Source organism: Poecilia reticulata, chromosome 3 (genome assembly GCF_904066995.2).
Source record: "Poecilia reticulata chromosome 3, P_reticulata-male-v2, whole genome shotgun sequence".
Taxonomy (NCBI): domain Eukaryota; kingdom Metazoa; phylum Chordata; class Actinopteri; order Cyprinodontiformes; family Poeciliidae; genus Poecilia; species Poecilia reticulata.
Genome location: NC_088832.1, coordinates 2,405,616 through 2,417,340, shown reverse-complemented (window position 1 = coordinate 2,417,340; position 11,725 = coordinate 2,405,616). Strand labels below are relative to the sequence as shown.

The window sequence follows — 11,725 nt, the reverse complement described above, 5'->3', positions numbered from 1 at the left end:
ATCAGACAGTGCAGTGTGCTGAATTATTATTCAAAATAGATTTAAAAGTTTCTGAGGAAACCCAGCAGATATGGAGAAAGTATCTTTTCTGTCTAAAAGTGATCTCATGTGCCGTTTCCTGATTGATTAGATTTCATGTTTGGTCAGCAGTGTCAATATTCTAATTCTGTTTTCAGCCAATTCTCTGTCTCTATTAATAATGCCTTCCAGCAAAAATTGCAATGTGGCATTTTCGCTGATTCTTCTTGTAAAGAAAGGTCAAGAAGACGAAAAAAAAGTCTTAAAATCTTTTGTTTCCAGTGGTTTTAATCACTTGCAACCAAATTAATTTATTGGTTCAGTTTTATCAGCATGTACTTATTTGTTGGCCTCTGGGCCATTTAATCTGATCACTTAGCTTAGCAAATGTAAAGCCAGCCTCCTAAACTCTGCAATGATTTAAAGATAAATTTATTTCCCTTTTAATGTAAACAGTATAGCTTGTATCTTAAATGATATTTGACATTTAAACAGTACCAAGCAACAAACTAAATCTAAAATTAAAGAGCTCCAGAAAACTGCAGAGAAACAAAGTTGTCCTTGTGCAACTGTAAGTTTTATTATTACACCATGACGTTTCTAAAATGTCAACACTAGAAAGATCCAATCCCAACAAACAGAAAAAAAAGCTCTCCAGGACAATGTCCAAAACCAAGAAATTTAACAAGGAGAATGATTACTTCAGGTTAGTTTGGAAAGCTTTCATTTGTGCAAAAGTAATGAATATGGCAAAATATTTCAGAATAGACAGATTTCGTGGCTCTAATATAATAGCTCTGCCATAAAGAAAGATCAAGGTTTTCTATTGAATAATTGTGGTGAATTGATTATTGAAATAACTGTCAACTAATTCAACAATTCATTATTCATTAAGTAGAGCATATAGATTTAAAAAAGACCATTTGCTGAAAGAACAGCAGCACATTCACAGCAGTAACAAAAGTAAAACTATAAAAATGTATCTGTTTTGTATTTTAAAACAAAAAAACAACAAACTTTCATTTTCTGTAAGTTTGTGCTGCGCAAAACTTCAGGTGAAGTTTTATCTTCACTTGATTCAAATTCTGTAAAACAAAATAAATAAAACAAAACAACAACAAAAAACATCATATTAAGCACATTTTGGGATCCAATTAATAATTGGTTATCAGACACAGATCAGTCCTACACTGTGTTGATGTTCAGTCCAACAGAAAGGCCTGAGCTTTTCACATGTTGATGTTGGATGGATTATTAGCTGCATTTGCGTCCTTTGATATAAATGATTAAGGTTTAGAAGGCTATCATAGCATTTTAGGCAATAAAATGTTTCTTTTCTGTTTTTACAAAAAGAATTGAATTATTTGGTCATTTGCATTTATTTATTGTATTTCTAATATCGTGTAAACTAAGTTTAAGTGGTGAAATGAAAGACCTTCAGAATGGGCCAATGTTTGATTAAACATTTAATCGTCAGAATAATCGATTTATAAAATAATCGTTAGCTGAAGCCATTATGTTATTTTTTTTTTTTTGTGCTATTAGAAACCATTTCAGCACGTTTTGCATGACTGTTGTGAACTCCTCTTAACTTTGTGATTTGTAATGTCACTGTGAGCCAGAGGGGGAACCCCTTCCTGCAAAACAACAACAAAAAAAAAGTTCCAGGAGTGCTGATCTTAAACTTCGAAAACTGCACAGGTTGCAATAAGCAGTAAGCACAAAAGCACACAGAAGAGCTGCGCCAGTGAGGAGCTGACCGCTCTGCACGCCTTGTATCCACAAATAGTCTCAGATTTATTAGTTAGACGCGCACACCGAGTTGGCTCCGGTATTGAACTCGGTGACAAAGAAGCAATATGAGAAGGAAATACATACAAGAAAATAATAGATCTGGAATATTAAATTCAAAACTTGTTCACACACCCCGTGAAGCCCAAACTCTGCCAAACATCAGCGGCTTAGAAACGGGTTCAACCCGGATTCACCGAACCCTCTTTTTCCCGAATCCGTGAGCCCGTTTATTCCCTTCGCCCTCAGAAGGCGTTTCGAGATGATTGATTTTTACATTATTTTAATCCAGAGGGCTGACGGGTTATTGGAAAGAGAAGTGATGGATCTAGATGCGCAAGACTGGGCATTGATCACCGGGAGAGGGGAGGTCGGCTCGTTTTCTCCAGGATCCTTCTGAGACGCTAATAAACGCGCGTCAGCGGTGCACGCGCACGCGTCTCTGCACGTGAAAGCGAGATTTTTTTTTTCTTGAAAGTTTCCCCCTGCGTATCTCGCTCTAACTGATTAATCGACCGTGCGTAACGCAAACGGTTCCGTGCCAGATCCTCACGATATGAGAACGAATAAATGGAATGAATGCTGCGACTTATAAAAATGTTATCTATTTAGAAGCTGTACGTGGAGCTGCGTATTCGCACATTAAGCCTTCTGCCTGCATGAGATAGATGGGTCGCAAAGGAAGTGAACGGAGGTAAGCGCGCACTCGTGTTGTAAGAAGCGTTTTTTTTTTCTTCCTGGAACGCGCACAGGCAGACAGCGCTGCTGGTGAGGCAGCAGACTGAGGAGAGCAGGAGAGAAGGACGCACAACTCAAACGCGCATCTCTCACTTCCAGCTGGAGCATGCTGCCAGGGGATACCAGCGCTCCAGTCTAGTCAAAGTTTTTGGATCACAGCAGGACGGAAGGAACCTCCACATCCCCCCAAGGGATCTGGGAAGCAAGCATGGACGTCGGAGAGGCACCGGCGCTTTGAGCGGAGCGAAGCCAAAGAGACATCCAGACATGATTTGGGTCACGTTTTTACCTTTCTTGATGCCTTGCGTGGCCGCGAACAGGACGTCGGATCCTGTGCCGTTCTTTCACGGGCATGTGTTCGAGAACTCGTCTCCCGGCTCGCGGGTCAACGGGCTCAGCGTCCCGCTGAAGCGACTCAACTCGCGCCGGCTGTGCGGCACCGCGCAGCCCGGCTCGGCGGCAGCGCACTACAAACTTTTGGGAGACGGGAGCGAGGACTTCCGCGTCTTTGCGCACCACAAACGAGGTCATGTTCTGCTGAAGACGACCCAGACTCTGGACCGAGAGGAACGGGCTGAGTACGCCCTGAGTCTGGGTCTGTGCTGCGGACAGTGCGCGGAAGGGGAGGACGCGTCCGAACTAGTGGCGTCCATCAAGGTGGATGTCCTGGACACCAACGACCACCAGCCCGTTTTCCCCAGCGCCAACATGAGGCTGGAGCTGGACGATGCCACTGCGCTGCGCGCGGCGATCTGCTCACTGAGCGCGCGGGACGGAGACAGCGGCAAGAACGCGGAGCTCATTTACTTCGCCGAGCCCAAAAACGGAAGTTTCTACGCGGTGCCCAAAACGGGGGATATCCTCCTGGTCGACTCCATCCTGGGTCTGGAGGAGCCCATCAAGTTTCAAGTGTTTGCGCGGGACCGCGGCTGGCCACCCCGCACGAGTCATGGTGTCTCCGTGGAAATAAACCCACGGCAATGGCCCGCCGCGCGCTCCGCGACCCCAGGACCGCGGCAGCAAGTTGAAGCGCAAGCGCGGAAGTCCCGATCGGTCACGGAGGAGGAAATGCCGGTTCTCATCAGCGTGTCCGAGGACGCGGGGATCGGTTCTGTCGTGGTGAACCTGAACCCGGTGAGGTTCCAGTCGGCCGCCTTCGAGCTGGTGGAGCCGGAGCTGGAGAGCTCCCCGGTCAGCGTGAGCCGGGACGGCGGGGATGTAGTCATCATGCGGAGGCTGGACCGGGAGACCGAACCTCTGGTGGAGATCACCGTCAGGGTGCAGGACAAGAGAGGTGAGCAGAGGCGCTCACACACGTGTGCGAGAGAGAGAGAGAGAGAGAGAGAGAGAGAGAGAGAGAGAGAGAGAGAGAGTGTGTGTGTGTGAGAGTGAGAGGCAGCAGAGCGTGGTGGTTTGCAGTGCGCTTTTCTGGAGTGGAAAATTGTGCAATACAAAGGATTTACAAATCCTTTTAAAATAAACTCTATAACTAGAGTTTTATACATTTGAAGTGTTTGGTTTTTACTTGCTTTTTTATTTTTTCCCGAAAACGCGCAAATATGCGCAGCGAGAGCTGTGTTGTGATACATTGCATGTAAAAAAAAAATCTAAATTGTTAATATGTTATTAGCAATGTATTAATAAATGTATAGCTGATTATCTGCGTGATTAGTGGCTTGAATTAAAACCATTCTCGAACAAACAAAGGAAAATACACTGAATTTTAAACATTATTGTTATTGAAAATTCTTGTCATCTCAGCTTACGCAGACATTTTGGTGGGTTTCGTTGTCTTGAACCACGGCTGGCCCAAGTTATAAGCGAGCTCTGTGAATTCCCATGCGATATGTTCAATCCACAGAGCTATTTTTAGAATATCTGCTACCTGTATATGTAGCTGAAGTTCCCATCAGCACTGCATCAAATCAATGTTGAGTATTTCTTCTTGTTGATATAACTGTTGTGATGGTGGAAAAGTAGTGAATTCCACTTCAGCTTTGTTTAAATAGGTGACAAAAGAAAACCTGGGTTTTATTTTGATAGTCCACTTCCAGTTATCGGCAAGGAAATTTGCATATTATCTAAATATTTTCCTTTGTGCTAAATGTGTAGCTTCAAAGCAATATTTGGTTTGTTAATAAAATATTCAGTTTCAAATAAATAGCTTCAGATTTAACGTGCTAATTAAATGTATGTATTTAGCTTGCAAACCAAATATTTAGCTTCAAAATGTTCTTGCTGAATAAACATTTCGTTTGAAACTCACATTTATAAATGTATGAAAAACATACAAGTCAAAGTGAAAATTTGACTTTGAAAAATGAATCCCCATTTTTTCTCTTTTATGACAAGGCAATATTTACCCCAAATTACTGCTCTTAAATTTTGACCCTGTAACTTTACAAATGGACCACATGAGAGCAAACATTTTCCCCCTGTTTTAATATCAATGTCTGTATATGTGAAGCATGTGGAAGTCAATATTTTAGTCAGTGATGCTGTGGTGAATGGTGGGCTGAATTGGGAGAACCCAAATCAAATTCTGCTTAGGATCCCATATAACCTGCAGGTCAGTGTTTGTTGTGTTTGTAAATGTGACTAATGAGGAAACTGGTTAGTGGACAGTCAACAACCTGAGGTCTGAATCATGGACATTTAAAAAGAAGTGTGTAAGGTTTACTGCTAAGAGCCACACATTCCAGCTTGTTGTGGGTTAAGCGGTGTCAGAGTGTCCCAAAGCGGTCGCAGTAGAGGTTAAAGTGAGCGACATTCATCAACGCCGGCGATGATGATTCATGCGCCTGGATAAATTAGGGCAGAGGGAATGTGCCTGCTGCTGCTGTTGCTGACAGCGGCAACAGATGCTGGGATGTCAGGGGAGACGCACCGCGTGCAACGGCCACCACAGCAGCAGCTTCATTATCACCTGCACATTCGCAGCGAGAGCAAACATACGGTGCGACCTACCAGTCGCTTCGGGAATCGCTTCAGTACAGAACCTTAAAGTTTTAACGTAGCATCGTCGGAGTCGTGAAAACGTATCGTGACCGTTTCTCTGTTTGCTGCAGTTATCTGAGGCTTCCCTTGTTCCAGTTATCAGCCGTCGCCTGGTATCACACAATCAATGCAAACTATTGGGTTTGGTAATGTGGGTTATCCCGGAGCAGGAGAGCTGATCCTGCTTCTGGGACAGGACCGGCCCAACAGGATGGATTGTCTGAATCACTTGAATGAACTTCGCCGTATAGATCCAGTATGGCCCGTTGAGACCCAGACCAGAATTAGGGCTGGTTTGTTGCTTTTAATTATAAGGAGGCACTCAGTTGAGAGTTTTGACATCTGTTTTTACAAGTACGTGTTGTTATGGGCCAGGACCCAGACTTTTTGTAATTATAACAAGTGTTCCAAAATCTGTCAAATGATAAAATATGTTGTAGCTGATGTGCGTGTGTGTTTTTTCTTTAAATAAACTCTGCATTTTATCAAAAGTCACTCTTTTTCTATCAATAACAATAATAATTACTCTAAAAGACTAACAAGATGTTTTATGTGTCCCTAATAATTTACTGAAATCCAATCCAATTTAAGTTTTATAGGGTTTACACCTAACTCTATGGAGCCCATAAGATATCAGGCTTTTCCTACCCTTATATGTCGAAATGGGGTCCAACCGAATCCACACATGTAAAACCTGTATCATTTTCCATAGACCTCTACGTTTGCCTCAGTCCTCGCACGCACAAGTTTTAATACTCTCGACCTGTATATTGAGTCAAAATAGACATTTGTTGGTAGCAAAACCATACTGAGTAGTTTACTGAAATGTTAGGCTAGGCTAAAGCTACTGTCTTTCCCCTCTGTTTTTATAAAACTCGTTCTTAACCCCCCTGCAGTCTGCAGAGACAAGGTCATTTAAATGCCACGAGATTTTTACTCTGTGTGAGGTCCAGCGGGGTCATAACGATCCTGTGTGTGGTTTTCCAAGGTATTTTTTTGTGTGTCGTTTCGGAAACTGACGGTCTGACGGGACAATTTCCCACTTCCTCACTGTCTGACCATGTCCGTGGCAGCCAGCTCCTTTCAGTGTGGGCCCGTGTTCCTGAAGTAAAGAAAAGTGGACTGTTCCTCCAAGGTTAAAAGTTTCCCTTTGACCTTTCAAAGGGCTTCCCTTTGACCTTTCAAAGGGCTGTACTGCTGTGCTATAACTTAATCGGCTCTCCCCTTCATCATCCGACGCATTGAAATCAGCTCTTATTAACAGAGCCGTATCACTCTGCCTTCACAAGGAGGTGTTCTCCTCCCCTTATGGACACCAGGCCAGAGTCAAACTATTTGCACACAGCTCAGTGCAGTGTGTTGTGTGATTGGTCATAAGTTTGTGTAATGCAGAAATGCGTTCAGACAGCAGTTTTTGTATTTCACTTCTACTGACACACTTCCACTCCATGGGTTTGGTATTTGCAGGTAACATAAAAACTTTTGAGGAACGTTTATCAGAAGCGGTGAGAAATTACGTATGTTTGTACGATTCTTCATAAAATACCTACAGTGATCAAAAGACTAAAGACTCCTGAATGGAAGCTACAAAGTCGTTGTTTATGGAGGCGACTGTCTGCAGAAAGGTGTGGAGCTTTCTCTGTGACAGTTTTATCAGTGTATGGGGATGCCCTCCCATACACTGAAATGGGAGGAATGTCCCCAGGTGGTCTACACCATGCCGTATGAAAGGTGTGTGAATAAGAACTTCCTGTGACTGTGTGACCACGTATCAACTGTTTGGTCTCAGATGAAGTATGAAAAAGCCTTAATCCCCTTTAAGGAGGACAGCGGGGGCAGGCTGACAGATGCTTAACTGAGTCCTAAGAGGAATTTAGGGCTTTTTTGGACTAAGGAACAAAACTGGGGTTCCAGGAAGAAAAAAAACACATGATGAAAACTTGCAAGGAGATTTTAAAGTGCAACCTTTGCCTAGTAAGATGTGTTTCCATTGTAATTGTTTGACATTTCATAAATACATTTGCTCAATGGAAACAAACAATTTAAAATAACTTGTTTTCTAATAAAAATATTTTGGCTCTAGATGAGGTGGGTTTCTTGGCCATATCAAAATTGGTTTAGTTCACAAAACGGCAGGGGAGACACTTTTTTTTGATCACACAAGTCACAGGATCAACAACCAGATGTTGCCGCTGGAGCAAACCACGAAGAAGAAGTTGATGAGAAGTAGTTTCAGGAATATGACGCAGCATGTTTTCTAATGACATCACACGAACAAGTCTGATTTTAATAGCATTTCTTCTGTAATGGAAACACTGCAATTGTCAACATTTTTTTGTGACATTAGCAGAATATTGACAAAGATCAAAGATTCACACACATTCGTAATGGAAACGCAGTTACAGAAACTCTACTTACCACTTTACTAATGTACGACCACAAAGTCTTTGTCCCTACATTTTGCTTCCCCAACATTCTGCTCACCTATCTTGTTTCTGTTCTAAATGCAGCTACTGTCTGAATCGTGTTTCAGATTTCAATGTAAACACCCAGACATGAGCCTGAATTATGAAGATGTTAAACCCAGCGTGTTTAGTGCAAGAAAAGTTTGTCCTGATAATGCACTGCTGTTTGTATCTTTGTATAAATGAGATACACCATGACGTGTGAATGGCTTCGTGACTTTCAGCATTACACACACGTCACATATTGTTCTTATCTGTCTAAATCCTCTTCTGACCGGCGCTCATCTCATTCGGTTCATTCGGGTCATTCATTCAATCTTCGCTGTGTCCCGCCTTGCTCCTGTATTTGAATTTTGATGCGTTTTCCACAAGATGCAGGTCAATACAGACATTTGCGAGGAGGATCAGTGAAAATGTAGCCTGAACAGCTTTTAAAAGAGCCGAAAAGCCAAACCGTTTAGGAGTTTGATGTGCCGGGTGGAGCAGAGGGACCGAATGTGTTTCTGCGACCTCACTTTTTTTTTTTTTCAACAAGTTTCATGCTAAACGACTGCAAGTTTTCATTTTCAGACTTTAAAAGTGGGCAGTGGGGGGGCAGATCAGGCTGAGATTGGTGTCTCAGGCGCTAGGAACGGAGCATCCGTTGGGTTGTTGACGGCTCACTAGAGAAGTCTCTTAATCCACGTGGAGTGGAGAGTCCTGCCGGAGCCTTGACCTCCCTCCATCTGCTCCCATTATCCCTGTAATCCCATCTCATTCTCTCCGTCTGTCTCTCTGTTGCACTTTCTCCCTTCGCTCGCTTACTCTCTTTTTTTTTTTTTTCAATTTTATTTTTGCTCCCACTTTAGGGATTTTGATATGAGTGGAAGCACAATTGAAGAGTGTAGCAGGGAACCCTTCCGATCTGATTCTTGGAGGGATAAAGGTGTGTGTGTGTGTGTGTGTGTGTGTGTGTGTGTGTGTGTGTGTGTGTGTGCGTGTGCATGTGTGTGTGTGCGCATGTGTGTGTGTGCGTGTGTGTGCGTGCATATGTGTGTGCGCGCGCGCGTGTGTGTGTGTGTGTATGTGTGTGGGGGGAGCGCGTGCGTGTGTATGTGTGTGTTTCAGACTGGATGTGTGTGATCTGTCAGGATCTTGGATAACTTCCTCCTCTCTGAGTTTGCTGCCTGTTTGTGTTGGAGCTGTCCTATATAAGTCAGGTTATTGTTAACCAAACATCACGGCTCCCGCTCACTCTGGCTTCTCCTTGCTGTGTGTTCACACGGGCCTGGCGCGGTTAAGATTAGGATAAATCTCCTGGAATGGAAGTCGTTGCCACGGCAAAAGCGAGCTTTCCACAGTTCTAACAGGGATTGTTTTTAATGCACAGCTGTTCTATCTTTAAGACAGAATAATAACACTATCTGCTCTTTCATTGCTCCAGCACAGACCCGAGTGTGTTTATGCACACAGGATTTGGGTTTGATATCTCCAGTTGTTTAATGCCTTGCCAGCCGCAGTAAGAGCATCAAGCGAGTGCCCCATTAATTTCCCCCAAAGCTTGTTCCTCCCCCTTTAAAACAGCCAAGATGAGGCTGTTCTTTGACCGCAGTAACTCCTGCTGGCGTGGTGATTAAGGAAATGATTCATTTGGTTAATTAGTTGAGTGATTAATTTATTAGGTTACAGGAGGATCTTTTTATTCCCCCCTCTCGTCTTTCAAGCTTTTGAGGAAGAGGAGTGACTTGCAGAAGGTTTTTTTTATCCTGTGTAATCTCTTAATTTCTTCTTCTGTCTCAATTAAGGTATGACCATCTGTCATCTTCACATTATCCAGCCAGCCCTGCATCAAGTAGATAAAAGTTTAGTATTGTAGACCTTTTAGCTAATGATTATAATGCACTTCCCTTGTTGTAAGCACTGTTCTGGCATCGGCTGTTCTGGACAGAAGGCCTGCATTTTTAGTCAAAAGTCGACACACCCCATTAATATGTCAGAGTTTTGTGATGTGAATTTCAAAAACGCTGCAGCAACCTCAGCCGCTAAGCTAAACTAAGCTAAGCTAAGCTAAGATAAGCTAAACCCCCCCCAATCCCCAGTTTTCCGGTGGCAAACTCTTCTGTGTTGGTATTGACATATGACTCTACTCAATAAAATCCTTTCCTCATCCTCTTTCAAGCAGAGATTTTCAATAAAAGCTCTCTTGTATGTCATGTTCTGTTAATGAATTCATCCTCCTTCAAAGAAAGTCGAATTCCATCTAAAGAAAATGAACAACAACCAGTTCAGTTCAGTTTTACTTCACTTTGGTAAATTATCAACATTATGCACGCAACCACAATGGTGACAATCGGTATTTGATACACCTCTTAAGTTTTTTTTTTTTTTTTTTTCAGTTTCCCTTTTTAAAAAGAATGAAGAGGTCATTCATCCTGAACCAGGACAGCTGGGACCTAAAAACAGAACTTTCTACAGTAAAACCTGCATTTACATCATCAGTAATGCAAATCTGTAATGTCAAGAAAAGTTTAGATTTACCAGATTAAGTAGATTAGATATCATGTATGAACTCAATGGAGTGCACATTGAGTTCATACATGATATCTTAATATCATGTATGATGTTAACTGATAGTCCACATAATATAAAATAATTTTAAAAAATGGATTGCTTCACATTTGTAACCCCAACATTTGAACAGGTGCATATCCTAAAGGAGTACATATTCAAAAGAGAGGCGCTGGTTGGTGCTCAGGATGAAAGGTTTTTCAGTCAGGTGTTCTGGAAGCCTGCTGTGGTTTAGCAGCAACATGCTCAGCTTTTCTGATTGACTACAACTGGATGAAAAAATATATGCTACAAAAATAATCTTCCTGTCCAGATAACAGGGTTGCATAACTATTTACAAGGTTGTAACTGACCAGGCATGTTGAATACATGTAAGCTGGGATCACTTGTGTGTGACTGGATTGAATTAACATTTTAGTAAGGTGCCGTGAGATGACGTGTTGTGTTTTGGCTGTATGTAATGTGCTGACTGTTACTCAGCCAGTTCATTAAGATCTGCAAGGTCTCTCTTTTCTGTACACTCATGTTTGAAATCAGACTTGTGAAGGGATTAGTTAAAGAAATTCAAATTCCAGGGTGATTCCATATTTCCTCTCCTCTTAACCAGAAGGGCTGTAAATGCTATACAACAGTCAAATTATCTTTCTTTCTCTGAGTGGTCAACTGCTAAATAAATCATTGCTTTTGTATGTACTTTTCTTTTCTTCAATACAAGTGACTGAACATTCTCAGAGCGTAAGATAATCCATATTTTTTCTGGTCCAGTTTTCTGATTTATGTTTTCTAAGAGAAGAAAAAAAAGCGGAAAGCTGCACAGAAGCTAGTGAAGTGTGACAGGAACGGTGATGTTAGCAATCTTTTCACACCAGATGAAGAGGTTTCAGGGAGTTTTAAGTACTACATTTTTATGGGCAATAAATTGTCCCAGAAATTATTGTGGTAATGATAATTGTGACCATTGTGAACTAATAGGACAAAAATATCATAATGACACAAGGACACCCTTTAAAAGATCAATAAACTAGTTTCTAAAGAACATATACCTCTGGAAGTGGAAAATATTTTAAATAAACAAAACAACTAAACAAACCAAAAACAAATCAAATTTATTATGAATTGTCTGTAAACAAACCTTCCCTACAAAATATATTAATTAACAGACTCAGACA

At 42.0% G+C, this 11,725-nt stretch overlaps 1 protein-coding gene across 1 annotated transcript in view; it reads left to right on the top strand.

Annotated features, from left to right (window-relative positions):
- The first annotated feature begins 750 nt into the window (after positions 1–750).
- The window catches only part of LOC103462246 (neural-cadherin), a 353,789-nt gene continuing 342,814 nt past the window's right edge, over positions 751–11,725 (top strand). Inside the window, exon 1 of the mRNA XM_008404906.3 lies at positions 751–3,841. Within this exon, the coding sequence (XP_008403128.2) occupies positions 2,815–3,841 (1,027 nt within the window). The 5' untranslated portion in view covers positions 751–2,814. The remainder of the gene's footprint in view (positions 3,842–11,725) is intronic.